The 22,808-nt window shown below is 35.0% G+C and overlaps 1 protein-coding gene across 1 annotated transcript; it reads left to right on the forward strand.

The window, feature by feature from the left end:
- The first annotated feature begins 1,782 nt into the window (after positions 1–1,782).
- On the forward strand, positions 1,783–12,076 carry LOC147074892 (uncharacterized). Its single transcript, XM_085942867.1, has 6 exons — positions 1,783–2,464; positions 3,641–3,764; positions 6,566–6,770; positions 9,166–9,273; positions 9,919–10,167; positions 10,931–12,076. The coding sequence occupies exons 1-6, from the start codon at positions 2,207–2,209 to the stop codon at positions 11,367–11,369; spliced, it is 1,383 nt and encodes a 460-aa protein (XP_085798993.1). The 5' UTR covers positions 1,783–2,206; the 3' UTR covers positions 11,370–12,076.
- Positions 12,077–22,808: the final 10,732 nt, after the last annotated feature.

The raw sequence follows: 22,808 nt of genomic DNA on the forward strand, positions 1-22,808 counted from the left end.
ATAAACTATAATAATAAAATTATAAACATTTTATTTCAATTACGATCATTTTTTCGATCGATATAAATAATGCATCGTGTCCCATCACTAGTTAAAATAATGACTATGCAAATTCATAAAAAATATATGGGGGAAGTGTGTCACAAAACAAAGGCGCACTTACCCCACGCGTTTACTTTCGTGGGGAAAGTGTGTCTACTCGATTAAAGCTTTAAAATGCTTATCAATAAGTAAAACGATAACAACACGTGAAGCAGGGTATCAAAATACACATACTCCCCAATTTTACAACCATAATGTGCAGATTTACGTGTTTTAAAAAATAGTTTAGTAACAGCTACCATCTCACTCGTCGACTTCAAAATGTCGTCTGGAGAATAATCCATGTAGTCACCTCAAAAAACATGGTATCGACACTATTTCTAATTATTTTTATATATCAGTGACTTTGCTATCACCTTTCCATAGAAAGGCATCATCCAATTTGTAGTAGATACTGAGATATCTTAGTAGCTACACTTACCCCAAAGTTACACTTACCCCGATTCACCTTATTGCTATAAAATGTTGAATTTTGACTATACGATTTGAAATTACTAGCTGAGCCAGCTGGCTCTCGCCAGTCTCGCTAGGTCTTGCAGACGGCTTGGCGTTCTGATGACATGGTGTTGGATTTCAATATAATTGTAAGGTATGTATAGATGGCGCCATAGTTTTCCTTTCGTGATGGATTTTCATTCCCGTCAGACAGTTTGACATTTCGCTGATTTGTCAGTTTTGCGATTTGCATTTCGTGACTGCCAATACAAATTTGGAGTCATATGCGTAATCTATTCTAGAGCCTGGCCTTCACAATATCGTCTGACACCATTTCAGGCTGCTAGACCTAGCAGAACAGCTGGCAATCACCGATTGCTACCACTGACATTTAAATTTTAATACAATATATGTGTAGGTATGTGAATTTAAATATGATAAATAATTAGGTATACATCTTAATCGTGATTATCATAAATAGCGATCCAATATAAGGCGAATATTAATCTCTTTCGGGTCCCATTTACATAATAGAAAAAGGTTAGCAGCATAAAAAAAATTAATTAAAACATTACTTATTTTGTTTCATTGTCTATAAAAAATAAATGCTTGCAGCCATAGAATAATATTTAAAAAATTATATTTTGATTTAAAAATTAACCTTAAACGATAAAGTTTCACGGTGCGGGACATTCATATCGAAACAAATGTTGATAAATAATAAAGCAATACATATTACATCTGAGTCTATTCTAGACCAATTCTGATAAGAATAGGAATTTATAAGACCTATAGATGTGGAATCAGCTTAAAGAGGCCTTCATCCAGCAGTGGATTGATACAGGTTGATGGCGATATAAATGGGTAGGTATATAAAATCACAAATTTTTAAAAAAATATAGCAGTTTACATGATCAAGAAGAGTAGAATTATGTTAGGATAACCTTCATCCAGCAGTGAATTGATTTTGGTTGATGATGATAATGACGATATTATGAATGGGTAAATCTAATAATATCAGCAATTTTAATAAATATAGCGATTCATATGACCGACAGAAATGCAAACAACTTAAAGAGGCCTTCATCCACTGGTAGATTGATTCAGGCTCATGGGCAATATAAATAAATATAATTTAATAGCAATTCAAATGACAGAAAGGAATAGAACCAGGCTAGGGAGGCCTTTATCCAGCAGTGGATTGGTTCAGGTCGATGTTGAAAAGAATGATAGAAATAGGTATAATACAAGGAGATTGAAAGAAGAAAGAAAGAAAGAAAGGGGCGGAGTCCAATCTCTTTGTTGGAAGTCGTGTAAAAAAAATATTTATGATTAAGTATACCATATATTATATAAAGTGTGGTAACACTATAATGACTAAAAACAATAACACAGGAGAAACGTCAAAATGATAAATGTCACTTTTCGATATCTGAATATTAGTTTCATGTAGTCTTCAGATGAAAAATATTCAAAATATTTAGCATTTTATCGGTCGACTTTAGTTTCCCTTTGTCTTGTTCTCAAATGGGAATTTGTTTTTATGGCCGTTTTCTGTAACAACAAATTGTTATTCTATGTATTAGCTATACATTAACTGTTATTTTATACAGTTTCTCTATTATTTTTACTGCTACAAATATAATAAACGGACGACCAACAAGTCAAAATGACAGCAAAACATCATGAAACAACATACCAACCTTTAATAGATATGGTTGAAATTAAAGTAAAATTTGTAAAACCAAAGCTAGAGCAGGAACATCACACTGATGGCAATAATATCAACAATCAGGTTTGGCCAAAATTTTGCCAGGCCTGTTTGTCTACTAGTAAAAATAATCTGAAAGATATGACCAAAAAATATATGTACAATGGCAGATATGAGATCTATTCAGAGATGTTGGACTACTGTTTCTCTATGCAGGTGAGATTGGAAATTTTGCTTATTATATTAAACACTATTTTCAAGAGCTATATTATATTTTTTTTAAATGGAGAGACTCGACTCAATTCAACTCTTTTTTGTGTTTTTTTAATAATAGGCATTTTTCTGTGGTTTCTCAAAATGATGTACCTAAGTATGTTATGTGAAAATAAGTAAAGATGGAATTTTTTAAAGTTAATAATTATGTTTATGGAGACAATAATTCGACTCCCGCAAAGTTCCACGCTGTCTTCGTCTAAAGCAGTCTTTTCCAAAAGGGGCGATAATGCCCCCTTGTGGGCGCTGGAGGCTTTCAGGGGGGCAGTAGAAGGCTCAAAGAAAATAAGTGGGCGTTAAGAAAATCTAGAGGGGCAACGGCAGACAAATTCTATCTATAAAAATCTGACGGAATCTAGACACGACACCACTTGAGATGCGATTTACTACTCGAATGCTTGGAGTCCCGTATAGACGATTAAATTAGAGTCGCTTACGCATATAATAATGTGGATGCAGCTTTATATTTCATGTACATATAGTCTGTCTTCTATAAGCTGGCGTGCCGCTTTTCCCCCCGCTTCAGCATCCATCTCATTCCCTCCCATTGAAAACTTGCAACAGTTGAATGCAATGACACAATGCTTTCCGTGTGATGTGTACGCCAGTTTATAGAATACAGACTGTAGTCCTATCCATGGTTAAGTTAACTAAATAAAATTGTCTGTGATTTCCGATATTTTTTTTCATACAAAAATTTTCGGTCGATCGCGGCGATCCCATCCCTATCCGAAATTCTTGAGATGCGATTTTAGGCTTGAATGCTTGGAGACCCGTATAGACGATAAAACTAGAGTCGCTTGCACGTCTCGTTCCTGCTTTTTATTTCATGAATCTGGCATCTCCGGAAGTTGACCAAAATGGTGTATTGGTCTTTAATATACGGCCATATAATTCCGATACAACATTTCACGGTGAAGTGTGATATGGTGAACTGCATACGTACAGGTTTCCGGACACTATTTTCAGTATATTCCTGTCCATTGACTGAAAATTATTATTTAATATTCTTATGCCAATGAAGCGTTTCTATATTTTTCCATTCAAGTCAAAGTGTTTTGAAAGTAGAGCATTTACATCGGTTTTTATTAAATGACTTCTTGTATTCTTACATTTCAGTTGGAAAGAAATTATGAGGAGTATGTTCGCCTGATATGCGAGTCGTGTATTAGGAGACTCAGAGAGGTGCTGAACTTTAAGATTCAAGTGGAGGATGCCCAGCTAAATATTAAACAAAACACTGGTGAGATATCGAGATAATAAATATAGAATCGACTCTTTACCATCTTAAGACATCGAAGTCGGCTTTCGTAATCCAGTGCGACGCTGGCCTTTCTTCCGGGGGTAACGGGTTCAATTCCCAGTGAGGTCACAATTTATTTATGTGATTTTCACTCTAGTCTAAATGCGTATTTATTGTCATTGTGCCCTCATAGCCTGTTGCAGTGTTAAAAAGAATAATATATATCAGGGATGGCGAACCTTTTTAAATCACGTGCTATATTTTCCTGAATATTATTTTTTGACTGTCTGACGTGCCGTGCAGTGTTTCGAGTAGTTTGAGCAGAAAAAAATGAAAAATAGTTTTTAGAATTCTATTAAAAAAGTTCAAAAATTATAAGCAATTGAGTTCTTGAGTATTATTACCATAACACCTAGTTAGTTTGGGTCTTTACGCACAAACTGGCGCCAAAATTTCTCGGATCAGATGAAGCATCGTCTCGCTTCAGTGGTCTAAAGCATTGTACAATGATTGTAAATCGATCAAAATCAAAGGTTCACGACACGGCTTACCCCGCCGCCTGATGACATCAATGCTATAATATTATTATGTGTGACGCATAAAACCTAATGATCCATCTATGCAATTTAAATTAATAGAGTTTCAGCTGCCTGTTATTTTTTATACAATGCGGATCTGTCATTTAAGCATGATTTTCGTCGTTTCCGTTTGCGCATCAATTGATAAATATTATTAAAAACCGAAGAAAATACGCATTTTTAATATTTAGGTATTTGTAAAAAAATATCTTTTAAAATATAAATCTATTTTTTTTCTCTTCAACCCAAGACATTCGCGTGCCTTGGCGCGCTTCGCCATCCCTGATATATCGTGGGTATTCTGCGAAAAAGCACTAAGTCAAAATTTTGCTGATTTGACTTAAGGGCCCGCTGAAGAGCCCGCCGTTCAAATATAATTCAGTATAAAAAGGACCTCGGCAACACCTGCGAGATGAAGCCGATCAGAAAACAGGGCTGTCAAAATAATATTAAGCATTCATATTTTTTAAATGTTAATTTCATCATGGTTTTTAATCAAACCTGTGCAAGTACGTACTGATAACTTGGGTGGATTTTGTAGCAAACATACTATTGATATATATACGGGTATATTATTATTATAACCCAATTCAAATTGAACATAGGTTGATACTCAAATACTATTATAGTATGTTTATGATTTCGAGAAAATAATACGATGGTATAATTAATCCATATCAATTATTTGAAAACATTACATTCGCACTTTGCACAAAATTACAAACACATTCGAAGTTTGCCGCACACGTACAGACCACGTGATATTTGTTTACGCAAAATCGTCGCTTTTCAAAATGGCGAATTTGATTACCAGATTTTACTGCGATGAATCAGTATGTTCCTTTTTGTCTTTTTTTATTCGTAGGTTTGTTTACTATGTACACCGAGAAATTTCCATTTATAAACTCGGAAACGATTTTTACAGAAGAGTTTTGGAATATAATGCAACCAAAACTGGAAAAAATTCTATCATGGGTGTTGAATTCCTGAATTAGCTAACCCCAGGTCCATGCCACTACGTGAACCACAGTGGATATTAAGCCATTTCCACACTGGCAACAAGTTGCTGGCAACCTCATTAAATTTTACGATACTTACCATAATTGCTTAAGAAATTTTACAATAATTATCCAGCCAGTGTGGACCCGGCATTAGATGCATAAAACTTAAATAATATATATTATAAATAAAAATTTAAAATTATAAATATATATTATGATTTATGTCTTCGACAGCCCTGATGAAATAAATGTGAAATATGAGTCAGATCAGTCACAGAGCAAATTTATTAACACAAACAACTTTGACACGACCTTTTTATATTAACTAGTAGACCAGATATTATGGACCACATGTTAAAAAATCATATTTTCAATTCTCAAGGCCAATTCTGTAGAACGTCCTCTTAATGATGAGGTAATCTTATTAAGAGTACGCTCTATAGTCTACAAAAACACACACAGTTATATCTATAAAACTGGCGAAGATAATTTATGTTATAAGTCAAAAAGACATACATCAATTCAGAGAAAAGGCACTAAAGGGACTTAGTGCATTTGCTTCTCTCATTCTCAGGCTGTATTCACAAAATTCTGCGTGCGAAACTGCACTAAGTCATACTCAAAGCAATATCGCAGAAAGGAATTAAGACCGTCCAAACTTTCAAACTCGATTATCTCAAAACTAGTATTTTTGACTTAATGCTTATTCGCAGAATACCCACGATATATTATATTAGATTATAATATTAAACGTGTCTGAAATGTGAAATTGAAGCGTAAAAAAGTGTTACTGAGACACACTTAGTGTAGAGGTGAATTTAATATTTAAGACAGTCAATAACACCAACATAATATTTGTTATCCGATAGAATTTGCTTTATATGGCTACCCATTGGCCGATATAAATAGTCAGTATTATCAGTTGTTTTAATTAAATTTTATTTTATATAATCTTTTAGTTTAAACTATTATTTTTGAGCACAAAAGGCTACACAAAACCGTCTTATAAATTTGTACTGAGTCTACCTTGTTATCGGAGCATAGTGTAAGCACAAGGTAGTGTCATTTGCCTCGGTCTGTCATCACGTCTTGAGATTGTCGCTATGTTAGACCTTCAGTGCATAGATCACTTTCGCAGCATTGCTTCATTGTGAAGGAGTGTCAGCTATGGTGACATGTCCCGAAATGAAAATTATTTAAATTTTTTTTTTCGAATATTTAGGAATATCAACATTCTTGCCGACATCGTATTTGGACTTGGAAAAATCACTCGAGAATGAAATTGAAAATATAGACAATGAGGTCTCAACCCTTTGTGACGATGACAATGATAAAAGTGATGATTCCTTATCCAGAAATCACTTTATAGAAACATCTCCCCCAATGCCGGTCAACACACACAAAAAGAAAAAGAAATCTGTAAAAAGGTATTTCATTTATCTTATTATTAATATTTATTTACAATAAAGGCTACTCATTTGCTATTGCAAGGTTTCCCAAACTTTTTCTGCAATGGAACACTTCGCAAACCCGGAAATTTTAACGGAACACTTAGCTTATTTTTTAGATTGATTCCTACAACTTGATATTAAAAAAAAAATAATGACTTTGATAATTTTGAGTCCTTGAATTGCATATCTTCTTGATATCAGGCACAATATTGGTAATTTGCGTTCCAATATCTGGTGTGGCGTCGAGCCTGTTCCTGCACTTTGACTTCATTGCAGCGTAAATATAAAATCCCGCTTCGGATAAATAGATAGTAGAAAACGGAAGTAAAAAAAACATGGCCCCCACATTCTAAAGCCGGCCCTCAGGCTAGGATCTTTGGCGGACCCCCTACCTAACTCTAATGTTAAAGGCAGTGTGACACATCACATTAACATTTTTCAAATCTTGTTATAGCTCAAATTAAGGGCCCTTATTCAGTGTATTATTAACTATTTTTTTCTATTTTTAATACATCTACTTTCATCATGGTGTTGTCGAGTATCAATACGCGATAATCAAAAATTACATCGTTCAATTATATAATTTAAAATTAACAAATGTTAATATTTATGTAGTATAATAGCTCCGCAGGCGACTTTTTTTTAAACTATTAAAGCAAATTTGTGATGTGTGTTTATCTTACTTATCTGATCAACCCGCCACGCCAGGCCTACCCAGTGCTTGTGCCCCCAGTACTCTTCTGACAAACTTGCCCAGAAATCATTTAAAGGCTGATCTTCAAATCAGAGTCACTAATTAAATCAATAAGATTTTCATAGTCACTTACGCCTACTGGTTTAGCTGTCACGGAAACTAGTTTTCAGAAAATATTGCAAAAGTGTATAAAACCTTTCCAAATTGTCGCGGAACACCTATTTAGGTTCATCGGAACACTGGTGTTCCGCGGAACATAGTTTGGGAAACCCTGTGCTATTGGATGACCAATGATCGTACTGCACAAGTCGTATTATTCATGTATATCTTATTTTTTCTTTTCCACATAATATTATGTTCCTGTTCTAAATAGGGATGGAGTCCTGTGTCCAAAGCAGTGTCTGAGATTCTTGACCTAATAGAAAAAGTAAATTGTTGTCATTATCGAGAACGCAACAAGGTGTGGATCTTGGCTTTTCTAACAACTCTCTCCTATTCAAAAGGACCACTTCCCAATACCAGTCAATGGTAACTCTATCTATCTAGCCATTGAATTTGTGGTCTTTCTCTTCTTTATTGCTTGATAATTTTTTGTTTATTTTCGACCATGTCCGATGCTAATAAGATCATATGGGCCTCCACAGAGTAGAGGTTTGTATTAACAGATTTTTGTTTTTATGAGAAATGGATGTCAGCCACTTGCTCAACCTATTAGGTCCATACTCTGACTCATACACAAATTGAAAAACAATTTGTGTACTTGTCAGACCCAGGACCCACGACGCTATAGGCCGACACTTAAGCCGCGTGGTCATCGTGAGTGAGTTGTTCGATATTATACCCCGTTTACACGTGCATGGATTTTCTGCTGACAGTACATATTATAATCGTGGCCATAGCAAGAAAATGCACATGTAAACACATATTATCGTGAAAGTTCAGAAGCTTCTGAATTTTCATGCAATAATTGGTACTTGCATGGCGGTGCGCACGCACAGTAGAACGATAGTGGCAAACCTGCCGGAAGTAATACAAACTACACCGCACAGAATATTTTGACGTTTACCGATTATCTACGAACCTTTCTGAACCTGTCAAATAGCATCATACAATGACATCGTGTCTCGCTTATGCTTGAAAAATGAGATTGGAGGGACAGTCAGCACTTTTACGTGTAAATAGTTGTTATCACGACAGTTTAAAATACACGCTATTTGTGCTAGTAAATCCATGCATGTGTACAGGTGCTATTACTGTCATTGTTAATACAATATTGTCTTTAATATGGTGGACATGGCTTAGTTAGAGCAGCACCAGGTCATGTGAACCGTGTCAATGTCAGCGAACCGGCAATTAGAGAAATAATAAGCAATGGGAAAGAAGACACAGGCCGTTAATTCGCTGTCTAGATGGAGTTACCGTTTAATTGGGTAGGTAGTGAATTGGAAAGCGGTCACTTTGCTTAGATGAGAGTTGCTACATGAAACCAGGACATACTCTTGAGTGTCCATGATCCAGAAAATATTGTTATCAGTTTTTATTGAATAATTATGGACACTTCAGTATTGTACACTGTTGAATGATCGCCATGTTAGATTTCACTGTACACATCTTGTGAAACTTGTCAATGTTGTTAACCTAAAATATTGTTCATTCATGCTTATTTTCTGCTTTTAGTGTTAAAAAGATTCCAGACCTTGGACCGATACAATGTATTTCAGCTGCAAAGCGTGTCGGCTACAAGGACCTGCCATATACATTGAAACCAGATCAAAAGCAATGCAGGTATGTTTCATTTCATTTTACTTCCCCAAATACACTTGAGTTACGTTTGTAGTATATATAAATAGCATTGGCACGTAGTGGGTTCCAATCCGATAGAATAAATTAGATCTTTTAGTGATTGTTCTTCTAAATAATTATATAAATTTGTTCTTTCACAGGTAATTAATTATAGCTAAATTTTTATTATAATTAGAAATTCTTTGTTTCCCCAGTTAATCAGTGATGGTTTATTATATTATAGAAAACTTCTTTTAGGCGTATAATTCTAATGCTTGACACAATACCGTCCATCGATTCAATTTTCAACATAACCTCAGTTGAATGTGGTTACATATTATTATTATTGAAAGCCCATGTCTCCCTACTTGAAAACTGGTAGCCGATAATGGTTGAACAGAATATGGCTCTAAAACTTTTTCATGCCCATGGCTTCACCATGAAGCCACTGATTATATTCTAAGGAAGCTAATTCTGCAGAGTTTATCTATCTTGTCCATCCAACGGCCTCTAGGTCTTCTTTTTGCTAGTTTTCTACCTCTTGGCTACCACCGGACTCCGGAGTAGATTTGTCCAGTAATTGTCTCTCCCTCAAAGTATTTGTGTATGGATCGATCTGATGTAGAAAATATTTGAATATGTTTACAGTGAATGCGATGAGATGTTCGAAAATCACCGCGGTCTACAGAAGCACATGCCTACCCACTTCCCTAACTACACGTGCGAGATTTGCGGGAGAGTGTTCGCCAGCCATTACCAGTTCACCAACCACAACAAGAGGGCTCACCACTCGGAGATATTTGAGTGCACGCTGTGTTCTGGAAAACGATTCAAGACCCGAGAATATTTCTCTCTTCATATGCGGGCTAAGCACGGGGAAGGCGTCAAACATAACAAGTTAGTTCTATTGCATTCTTGAGTATTCAGTTTTCGATAATGATTATATTTCTGACAGATACCTAGATTAGTGTACAACAGCGCTTTTGATAGTCAACAATAATTTTGAATAGTTTTTTTTATTGTGCTAGGCAACAAATGTTGGTTCTGAATATTATATACCAGTAGCGACAAGTGGAGATAGGCTGTTAAGATCCGCTATAAATAGTGCACATTAAACTTTGTTAGTCATACGTATTTGTTTTTATTGCACTAAAAGTACAATTTACAGATGGTGTTGGTTAGTTTTTAAAAATCAATTAAACCCTGCCTTATCCAAACCACAATATAGATTTGGTACGTTTTGGGCGATACAACAAAATTGTGCGCACTTTCATTCATACTTATTTGTTTTCATTGAATTAAATTACACATGTCGGTTCATTTTTTAAAATTCATCAAGCCATGCCTAAACCAAACTATAATATAGGTATACCAAATATTAGTCTATATAATATTCAAAGTTATGTATGATTTAATTGTATTTAGATATTTTATAGATAGATGAGTATTTTTTGACTTTTTTCTATTATGGCTTGGTTTCGCAGGGTTCAATTGAATTTTAAAAACTAACCAACACCATCGTAGTTTTATTTCATTGAAAACAAATACGTATGACTGACAAAGTTTAATGTGCACTTTATGGCGGATCTTTACAGACCTCCACCCTTCGCCACTGTTATTTACAGTAATATTAATGCATCATTGTTATGGTTTTTTCCAGGTGTTCTCAGTGCGGTGAGCGTTTCAATGATTATTGGAAAAAACAGAGGCATCTGGTGAAAGTCCATGGCGCCGAGCAAATACAGTACGACTGTAAGTTGTGCGATGCGACTTTCCGGTCGTCATCGGCGCGCGCCACGCACATCCGCAAGGCACACCTGAACGAGCGCAAGCACGCATGCGATTACTGCCACTACTCCAGCTTTACCAAGCGCGGCCTGTCAGAACACATACTGTGCCACACGGGCGAGAGAAATTTCCCCTGCTCCGTGTGCAACAAGAGATTCTTGAGGAAGTACACGCTCAATGAACACATGAAGATTCACACGGGAGAGAAGAAACACGTTTGCCATATTTGCAGTAAGGCTTTCACGCAGAGGTGTTCGCTTAAAGGACACATGGCCGTTCATGAAAGGGACAGTTTTAAAGGAGATTCTTAATTAAGATTCTGTTGTTAATTTATTTTACAATATTTATTAAATCGGTTTCTGTTGAAAAAGATAATGATTTTTATATAAAAACTTTTAACCTGCAGTACATCAGAAAAAAAAAAACCATTATAACTGATATCTAAATCCAGACCAGTGAGCCTTGATCACTGACCTGTCGGTTGATAGTCAAACATGCTACTAAATGCACCATTCGTATGTATTTGACAAGGTGAATTGCTTTGATTCTGAGTCAGCCAGTCAACCATGGGGTTATAAGTCGACACGCTTAAGCCGTCGGCCACCGTGGCATCATGACATAAATGTAAATAAGTGGCATCATGGTACAATTTCGGTATTTTGGATTTTTAAAACCGGTATTTAGGTATTCATAAATACTGGAATACGGGTTTTGAAATACCGGTATTGCAATCCCTACTCTTTATATTTTTATACATGATACATGTACAAAATGAAGACAGGATATGCACCCACATGTCGTATAATATATACGCATTTTCAATCAAATAAATTACACAATGTAAAAAAGCTTAGTTGATTATGTCGCCGTTTACAAAAATAATAAAATAAAGACAAAAATGTACAATAATATCTAGATATAGGTAGATATGATATATGATTTTTTGCGGCTTAAGTATATTTACATTGTACAGCACGGATCAGTCTTGCCACAATAAACATTTTAATATGTTTGATATTAATTTAATATCCTTATTACGTAATGCAACTCTTAAACGAATTGAAACTTGACACTTATGTACAGCAAACTGACTACCTGCAGGTTTAAATGCAGATCAATCGATTGAGGTTAATTTTGGAAAGATATTAATAAATCATTAAACTAATTCTCTCCATAAAAAATAGTTTTTAACTGGTATTTAAAAAAAAATGGTAATGTAATGTACCTATCCATTTTGGTGGTTAACCACAAACATAATTTCATATCGGTCTATGAACGTTTGTGAATTAAAATTTTTCATAAAATAAACAAAAAATGGCTAGTAGGTGTACCTAAATCATAATAATATTATTACTATTCTCACAGTTTTAAATGAGCAATCTTGTCAAGGTATAAATAATAATAGAATTTATTGAAGTAACATATTGTCATCTCTATGACATATCTCAAAATTGGTAAGGAGTTATTCATAAATGCATCAATTACCTATCACTATAAACTATAAGGACTTTGGAATTTGTCAGAAATGTAACTGTAACAATTTAACCTTAAATATGCGCAAATTCGATTTCTTCAAGTGAATTTCATAGTATGATCTTGATTATTGTTATTGTTGTTATAGCGGTATAGCCTGAAACTTCGTTAATCGACTAATTCAGGATAAACATTAAACATCGATTAGTGTTGGGTATATCTGCCCAATTAAGTTATCTCGACGATCTTGGCTGCATCAGTGAGCGCGTTCTGTTTCTTTGCCTTCTGGATGTCCTCGAGAGTCTGTATGTAAATATTGACTGCCAAAGACAATCCCTCGAGGTTGATTTCACTCTCCGGTAGATTGTCTGGCACGATGTTAATCTCCCTCATCATGACTTCGAAGCGGCCATTGCACCGGTTTGCAAACACGTCTACATTTGTCGGCCTGTTTGGCTCATTCAAGCAATCGATGGGACCGCTCCATAGCACCTGAAAATGTAAATTTTATCATTGTAATGAGAGTGATAGTTCAAATACGTCATTATGATCGTCGTCACATACTGACAAATTTAGTCTATGGTTTTGTCATTCCGCAGAATATTTTGAATGATCACTATCTCTATAAATTCAATGACGGAGTGTGCCAACTCTAATATTTTATTAGTATTTTGAATTATTATTCATGTTAATTTCAATTTATTTTAACAGTTTCTACGTGTGCGCACGTTAAAATTACTTGCGATATTGCATCCATAGATAATATTTTGAACAGAATCCAACCTGCAGACCATAGATAATAGACAATATTCTTATAGAAAATACATAGTGCCAACCACTAAAAACAAAAAACACGTCAGCCTAAAATGTGTAGGCATGTAGAAAATGATAAAAAACGTTCATTGAGTCATGCGTGTGTCGAAGAAGCACGGTCCGCGTGAGGTGACCACATTGTTGTTCTGGTGATTTCGGCAGATTTTACTAACTGAAAATGTTCGTTCAAAGGTTCAAAATGTGTTATGGGATGGGAGCATCAGTCTGATCATTTTAAATACCAAGAAAAATGACATTCCACACTTTTTTCTCGTAGCTGCAGCTTACTTGAACCTTAAGATGCGCAGGAATCATCTCTTCCTGTATGCAAGAAGTATGCGGAGCTAATCTGTATATTACAGGTGCTCGTCATTGCCAAAAGTTAATTTTATAATATCGGTTTGTCTTCCCCTCTTCCGCTCTCTTTTGTTACCCAAATTATCGAATATTATTTATAATGTAGTGCACTTATAATTACCTCAACTTTTGTGTCCTGGTTGATTGCTTGTATGTGAACAATGGCTGGGAAGGGATCAGCAAGTGTTACAAGACCTTTCGGTGGCACCATCTGAAAATATTGAATATCTAATAATTATTGTAGAGCCAATGAAAACCCAAGAATATTATAATTAGCCTGACTTTACGGCCGAGATATACTGGAATCATTCTACAGTGTCACCACGGGTACGATAAAAGCGATTCTCAGTTGAATTGGTATTGTCTGCTAGCATTGAAACAGGTATTGCAGCAAAAAATACTAATATACCTGCGTATCGCCCATGGTGCCACTGTAGAATGAGTTCAGTACCTATACATTCCTGCAAAATTGACTGTGAAGCAAAATACTGTATAACAAATCATTTATTTCCATACAAATCCATACAGTTCCCATTGGATCCATTCCAAGTTCAATTACAAAAATAAATATGCTTTTCATTGGGATCAATTTGAAGTAAGATGTGCATTCCTTATTCAAAATGAAAAAGCGCTTTTGACACATCCTTCTAGGCTAAATATGTCAAAAGAGTGTAGTTCTTGTCATGTATGATTTGCCAAATTTTATAATGCAGATGTTCATGACAATATGTTACCGTTTTTCATCTGGTCCAAACATTTCCATCACCAATTGTTTAATTGCCCAAAAATTTACATTTTTAAAAGTACCTATATTACCATGTTCAGCAAAGTGGGCCCTCTATAGATTGTGTATAAAAAGAAATGGTTAGTTTTAATGTCTTTTTCTAAAAAAAATTGCTATAATAAAAGAAGAAGAAGGAGAATCATTTTACCAGCATCAGAGCGCAGACGGTGTCAGGTGGTTTAAATTTAAACCTCAGCACAAACAAGTGGTTGCCGTGCTCGATGATGACCTGTTGTCGATGGAGCAAGTTGCCAGACGCCAGCGCGCCCAAATTGACATCGGCTGTCACCATGCCGCGGAATGTGGTGCAGATTTCATCCAGGTGTTTCTTCAAAGAAAATAAGACAAATTATATGCGTTAAGATATTTAATGAAATCAAAGAAGTATTAGCGGATAGCAGTTCTCCTCGAGAGATTGTTATGAAATTTTAGCATTTTTTGTCTTTTAATTAGCAAAAATCACTTTTATGCTCAACGCATCTATTCTATACACACTGCTATCGAGTATAATTTATCATATTTATATATTATTGAGGTATAATAATTGTTACAATAAGTTAGCCGTCTAAACTGTCAAAACTGTCTATCTGGCTCTAAAAGTTAACACAGCCCAAGAGAGGTGCTTTTAAAACATAGCATTTTGTGACAGTTCAGACGGTTAACGTATTGTAACAATTAATGCCTTAATACGTAAATATGATAAACTACCGTCGATAGCCGCCGATAGCAGTCTTGTGTATAGAATGCGCAGGGTCTATGTTTACCAGGTGTTTAATACATCCGTCTCTGGAGTGACATGGAATACACAAATGAGCATTAACTATTAATATTATTGGAGTAACCTTCCTGAGATGTTCTTCGAATTTGGCCACCATGCCGAACCAGTTGCAGAGAAAGCAGAGCATAGCGGTGGCAGTACCCCTCATGGGCTTGTAAGGCTCCTCCCAGCGGCCGTACTTGCGGTAGAACCTCATCAAGTCTGCTGCTGCCTCCCCTGGTTGAGACGTCTGTATCTTGGTTTAACATTCAAAAGACAATTATATCATTTGAAAAATATTCAAGGTATCCATTAGGGGGTGATAATAGGAATCACATGTTGCTTCTCTTAATTTTTTGACATTACATGCGTCGATGCTGATGTATTGTTTAGCCTTTCTATGTCTCACCCAGCGAAGTGCTTGGATCTTTATAAATTTCACAATATCCAGCTCATCGCAGGACACTAAACAGTTCATGATTAATCCGATGCCGCCATATTACACATTGGGCCAATAATATTTATGAGTAACCTCCACTCGAACATCATCAATTTATTACAATGAGTAGAAGAGTACAGGGTCCATATCTCAGCCTCCTACAGATGTATCGTTGTGTTTCTAAATGATCAATTGGGCTTAATGTGTTTTAATCAAAGAGTTTAGATTGTAGGTAAAAGGAGTCATTATGTATTCCATATTAGGAATTTTGAAGGCAGTTTTATTTTGGAATTACACAATTATTATTGTACATGTGGTTAGAGTTGGGTATTTCCCGAGAAAATCTCAATCTCGAGATTCGGGATTTCCCGAAATGATGAAATTTTCAATTCTCGAGATTCGGGATTTCCAGAAAAGAATTCTCGAGATATCGGGAAATTTAAAAAAAAACCTGTAAAAATCCTAAAATCACTGTAAAAACAGACAAATTCCAAAAAAACAAATTTTTATTTTATGTAAGAAGACAAACAAAATAGAAGTAGGAAAACAAAAATAATTCAAAACATTACTTATTAAAATAGAATTTCAAAAAACACAGACTGACAATCGCTGCATCTGACAATCGCGTACCTACGCTTTGAGACACAGAATTCCGTGATGTTGCAAAAATTGCGCTCATTTTGAGTCGACGTTGGGTTAATTGTGTTAAATGCCAAGATCAGTCTTTGAACGTTTTGTGTTATATGTCCACTTTTTTCATGTAGAAAATCGTTTTTCAATTAATATTTGATAATAAAGAAATCACGAATCCCGAGAAAAGATTCTCGAGATCCGGGATTTCCCGAAATGTTCAAAATTTCAGTTCTCGAGATTCGGGATGGGAAATCTTGAAAATTTCTTAAGAATTCCCATCGGGATATTCCCGAAACCCAACTCTACATGTGGTCGTATTGGTGACAACTTCATTATTTTCTTCTTCTATTGGCAGCCCCAAAAACAAAATGACAGTCCATGTTCTGGTTTGAAATCCGTTGATTTGTTTACTTAATCTATGTACAAATTTCTCCGTGTATAAAGTGATTATTCATCTTAAAAATAATAGCCCGTTTACACATGTATGGATTTACTGCTGACGGTATGTATTATCGCGGCTATAACAAGAAAATGCATGTGTTAACACATATCATCGTGCAAGTTGCAAGATTGCATGCATGGATCAAAAAAGTTTATTGGCTTCTGAATTTTCAAGCGATAGTTGGAACTTGTACGATATCTGCGCCTGCACAGTAGAACAATAGTGGCGAACCTGCCAAAATAAATATGAACCACAACCTATCAGATAGCACCTCAAAATGACAACAACGCGTCTCGCAGATTGGCAAGGCAGTCTGCACTTTTGCGTGTAGTTAACAGTAACAGTAAGTAACAGTTATTATTGTGATAGTTTAATTTACACACTATTGGTGCCAGTAAATCCATGCACATGTACAGGCGCTATATTGTCGGCAAATCACAATCTATTCATGATTAATATTATAAAACAAAATTCTCTCAAAGGTGACATCACGATAATATATGAATTGACAATGATCATAATATGGAAAGATGAAATTAATGTCATTCACTCAATTTTGTAAAAATAAAATAAAGGAATTGAAAACCGCATTATTTTGGTGTATCAACAGATGTCAATAGTTATACTACTGAAAAAATGATTCCCACCAGAAACCTTCCCTATTTGCATATTCAAAATTTGGCTACCATAAAGAAATTAAAAGAGATGGCTTCTAAAAATAATCTGAGAACAAACCAAAAGAATAAGAAACGTGTACCAACAACATACCTCCCTTTCATCAGCAATCGGTATATCATCATCCATCATCCCGAGGTTGTTGCTGCTCGAGGAAATTCTGGTTAGACTCATATTATGATGGACTATAGAGGTCTGCATAGAAGTATATGACTCTGCAACTGGTAAGTTGGCTGCTAAAGTTATTCTGTCTGAAAACAAGACTTTAATGAGTGTCAGTTCCACCCAAGGCCTGAACAAAAACGATGCATGAGTGCGAGTGAGAAAGTATTCGGCACCCTTATAATCTCTGCAACACGCGCTAGAGTAAGATAAAAGGTCTACATATGTGTGAGTTAGTTTTCAAAAGTATCGCCGGAAAATCGTGGTGAATCGCTTCACGTAGCATCGATAACCTGCGAGCTCGTGTTGCTAAAATTGCTATTTTTTGTGTTAAACATAAAGTCAGTGGTAAATATTTTTAGTTAATTAAGTAGGAAAGATGGTTCTGTGTGTTGTATTAAAATATGGTAGCCGTACTGATAAGCAAGAAGATGGTATTACGTTTCATAAGTAAGTTGATACATGTTCGTGATAATTTATTTGTATATTATTATTATATATTTTAATATCAGTGACCTAGTAAATAACTTAAATTATGTATATCTTTACCTAATGGTTGCATTTTCACCGCTTAAAAATACTATATAACGTAAAAAAATAGAAAATTATATTTTAATTCTGAGCGTCTAGTGCGAGCACTTTGGGCGAGCACTAGCGAAATGGTCTATGGTCTCGAATATTTGTAGACGAATGCGTTCGCTCGCCCACAAGCCAAACAAACGGCACGCAGCTTCATTTAGCAATGCAACGGGTGGCATCTAGATGTATCTATAGTCTATGGTTCCACCACTAAAAAGAGCTGTAACTAGAAGTTATTGAAATTATTGATTGTTATGTTTCAGAGTTAATGTCTTCTCCTTGTATGGTTTTTAGGAAGATATATAGGTGACCTTCTATTTACCAGGAAATTTTTTTAAATTAATTAATTAAATTAATTAATTTTCTATAGTTAAAACTATATTTCATAAAAACCTGCAACTCTCGTGGAAATTAATTTTACCTCTCTAAAAAAAATCCACTTGGGAAACACTGATCTAACTTGAAGAAAGAAATCGGTAATTTTGGTGGTATGATCATGGGTGGTCAGTGTTTTTGTCATTGGAAGTTTTAAAAGTTTTCATTCAATGTTCTTTTTTATATCAATCTGTATTGCGATTGATATTTTCTTCAGAAAAAAAAAACACTAAAGATAGTTGAGAGCTGTCAAAAATAATAAATATGAAGTGGACAGTCTATGTAGTTATTTTATGTTGTATGTATTTCTTACCATTTTCTGCAGTTTCACTAGTACTCAAAATGTAATCACTATACTGGAGCATACTGAAAACAGAGAATAACATAATAAATATATTAAAAGCAATTGTTACTTTGTAGATGGTTCTATAATATATGTACCTAAATAATTTGGTGCAATGTTCCATCTAATTCTACGTTGCATGTATGCATACAAAATTTTTTGTGCAGTTACTACAGACAGACACTATGAAAAAAGCCACATTTGAAATGGTATTGTCAAATACACGATAATTTCTAGGGTTAGTTTCATAGTATAGGTAAAGTATATACAACGTACACAAATATGACATTATACTGAGAAAACAATTAAAACATATAATGTGTAAAGAGTATAGACCAACTCCTATATCAAGTCTTCTACATCACAGCACTGCATGCGTTGACACTGATCACACATGATTTTGGCACATTGAAATTATTATATCACATGCTCTATGCATGTTGACTTGTCATAGCAGATACTTTTTCTTTGGCACTATTGAGACGAATTAAAACCTTTCTTTCCTGTTTCCCTTCGTCGAAATACTTCTACATTCAAAATAATGCTCTTCGTCTGCTTCCGCAAAGGTTTAGGCATTTTAATGTTAATAATACTCCACACAATATCGAACACACTGAATCATGGGCGCAGGAATAGAGTAGCAGGGAAAGTAAATGCGAGGGGAAAGTTTTAGTTACAGAAACAACCGTGTTAACGTAAAAGACTTAATATAAAAGTCGCACAGGTATTAATAAAATTATTAATCTTTCAATTTCATTTAGATTTTTAACTCGATTGAGTTATGTGCGACGATCAATTTCTCACATGTGCTTGCTTAAACTGTTAATTCAACTATTATACCACCAAAACTTCAACAATTTAAACAGCTAAAAATATTTAGTTCTTTTAATGATTGTGAAATTGAGTGCTATTAATTGAGCTTTTGCTTCGAATGTTCTATATTTTAAAATTTGTCATTATGTTACATTAAAATAAATCAAACACTTGTTCATGCTGCCCTGATTATAATAAATTAAATGAGACTCATTATCCTTTCGTAAAATTTATATATGTACCTATAAGTAACAGTGTTCAATAATGATCTGATTGCAAGCTCGTATCCTAACAATAAATGAATAGCGTTTAATGCGCACGATGAAATGTTTTTGAAATAAATAATACTTAAAATAAAATATGCATTATGCGGTGTAGTTACTTTTGCTTGGTGGACTGGCTTGGAGGCAAGTCAGCAGAAGCCGATGACTTTATGGAGCAAGGGATCTCTCCCGAAGTACCACTTTTGGCCTCTGAAAAGAGAAGAATTTTTCAAGAATCTCCACCATAACATTTTTGTTTGTAGAACTGATACCACTATAACCTGCGCACAGGGCTGATCACGTAATTTATTAGTAGTGACATGCCATATTAGGTGCAATCATACAGTAGTTTTGCAGGTCAGTTGGGTATATAGAATAATACATACATGTATAAATTAATAGTGCAATATAAAAAAATGTGAATAATAAAATAAATATATTATATACAGTCAAACTTGGTTATTACGAGAAAGAATTATTACTGAATTTGATTGTTATAAACATTACTCGTTATATCAAAGAATAGGTATTTTTAAATGAGCGGTCAAGTTTAAAGTCACAATTCAGACAAAAATACACAATTAGAATTTTTCCCCGAAACAAGCATGGCATTCATAGACTACAAAAAAAGTTGTTTATTGGAATGAACGCTGGTGGGTACCTACTGACTTCAGCTTGGATTTTTTACATGAAATTTCAACCATATGCATGGATACTTTTTCAATGTTGTCGGCGAAAAAGTGTCATAAACGTAATCCGATCTCGGCGGCATCGGTCTACGGTCGGATTTTATTGCTTAGGGTCGAAAATGTTTTTAAACGATCGACACATTAACAGTTTTAAGAAAATGTTTGACGATATTTTTGCTCGGTATATCCGATAAGTTGCTCGTTATAAAAGTGAATAAATGTATGGAGAAAATCATAAACTAAAATGTCAACGAATGTTTCCTCATTACATCCGAGATCTCACTATGTTCGTGATCGTAATAACCGAGTTCCACTGTACATTCAAAATTACTTAACAATTTAAGTGATACTCACTGCTGACCTGTGATGAGATTTCCTGTTTTATCGATTTGATTGACTCCTGACTGATATCTATGCTGCCACCCGAAAGCTGAGCAAAAGGATTCTGATCATACCCGACGTTCATATCTATATGATTGGCATTGTTACCACCATCTTGAATACACAGATTGGCATCGTAATTATTTCCAGCATAATTGCTATTGCTCTGATTGTCACTCTCCAATATGTCAAAGAGTTCCTCGTTATGGTTCAGATTGTCATAATTGAAGAGGGTGTAATTGTTATGGTTGCTTTCACTGGAGTGATCGGGCATGCTGTTTAGGGGCGGGTTCATCTGGACGATGTCTCCACCCAAGTTGTGAGCAAAAAAGGCATCATCATCATGAAAACTGAAAACGGAAAATACTAATTTACATCTGTCCTAATATAATATATCCAGAACACCAATCTAGAATTGTCTGTAATTGTAAAAATATACTTTTTAATAGGTTGTTGCCCACCAGCATATATCGGTGACAAGGGGTGGAGGTAGGCTATTAAGATCCAGCATAAATAGTGCACACTAAACCTTTTCAGCCATAGGTACTTATTTGTTTTCATTGAACCAAGAATACAAATTGCAGTTGCTGGTTAGTTTTTAAAAATCAATTAAACCCTGCTTAAACCAAACCATAATAGTTTAGGCATGCTATGGGCGATAGTGCACACTTTTTCAGTCATACTCATTTGTTTTCGAAGAATTAAGAATTATTATATTATTATAGATGGTGTTGGTCAGTTTTTTTAAATAATTCATTAAGCTTGCCTAAACCAAAACATAATAGATATTATACAATATTATTCTATCTATAAAATAACTAAAATTATGTATCATTAAAAGTCTCTTTGTTACTTAACGTAATATGTTGTTTTATACCATATTATGTAACTCAACATCGGTAAATATTGAGATGTTTCTTTGACTCTAAGGGGCCGATTAAGAATCAAAAACGTCATATAAATAAGCCACCATATTTCAATATTTAATAATTAAAACATTTCTACGGCTTGTAATTCCAATTGTAATAAAAATAATGATGAAGCCAACTGTCATAATATATACAGAGTGTTCAGAAGTTTTTGCTTTGAACAGTTACAGCAGCCTGGTAATTATAGGGCATATGACTATGTTTTAAAATGCAAACTTACTTGGTATAATTTTCAATGTTACTTGTAGAACTGTAACTGGATAGATAAGAAGGCAGTCCGGAGTCGTTCATCTCCCCGATTCCGCCGCCGTGAATAAAGCTATTTGAACCGAGATTGTTTTGGCGCACATCTGAAGTGTAGTCTTCGGAGTAGCCAGACCCGTTAGTGGTGTTGATTTGCAATCCCATTTCTTTCGCGATGAAGTGCTCGTGGTATTCCTGCAGCTTAAATTTCTTCACCATCCCGCTGCATTTTTCTTTCGCAGCTGGGCGGCTGCTCGAAGGTCTCTTATTTGATTTCATCAGGCGGGGAATTTTGAAATTCGCCAATTTTGATTTGGGCGCTTGATCCGAAGCCAGAGAGGGCCTGCTCTCTTTGGATACGCCGTCTTCATTTAAATGCTGGTGGTTATTCTGAATTAGAAACAAAAAAAAACATGAATTATGAAAAAACTTCTATTCGGAGCTTTTATATATGAAAGTCAAGCCGAAAAAAAGCTTTCTACGATACACTGTCTAAAATTTTGGGTCATATTTTAGAGCTGCAACTCGCAGATGTCTTTGAGAACGTTGAGGAGCTCAATTATGCCCCTAGAGGAAGTCGGAAGAGCTCGGCAAAGTTGT

The sequence above is a fragment of the Rhyacophila brunnea genome, unplaced genomic scaffold (assembly GCF_057557595.1).
Source record: "Rhyacophila brunnea isolate RB1 unplaced genomic scaffold, BYU_Rbru_1.0 scaffold_15, whole genome shotgun sequence".
Taxonomy (NCBI): domain Eukaryota; kingdom Metazoa; phylum Arthropoda; class Insecta; order Trichoptera; family Rhyacophilidae; genus Rhyacophila; species Rhyacophila brunnea.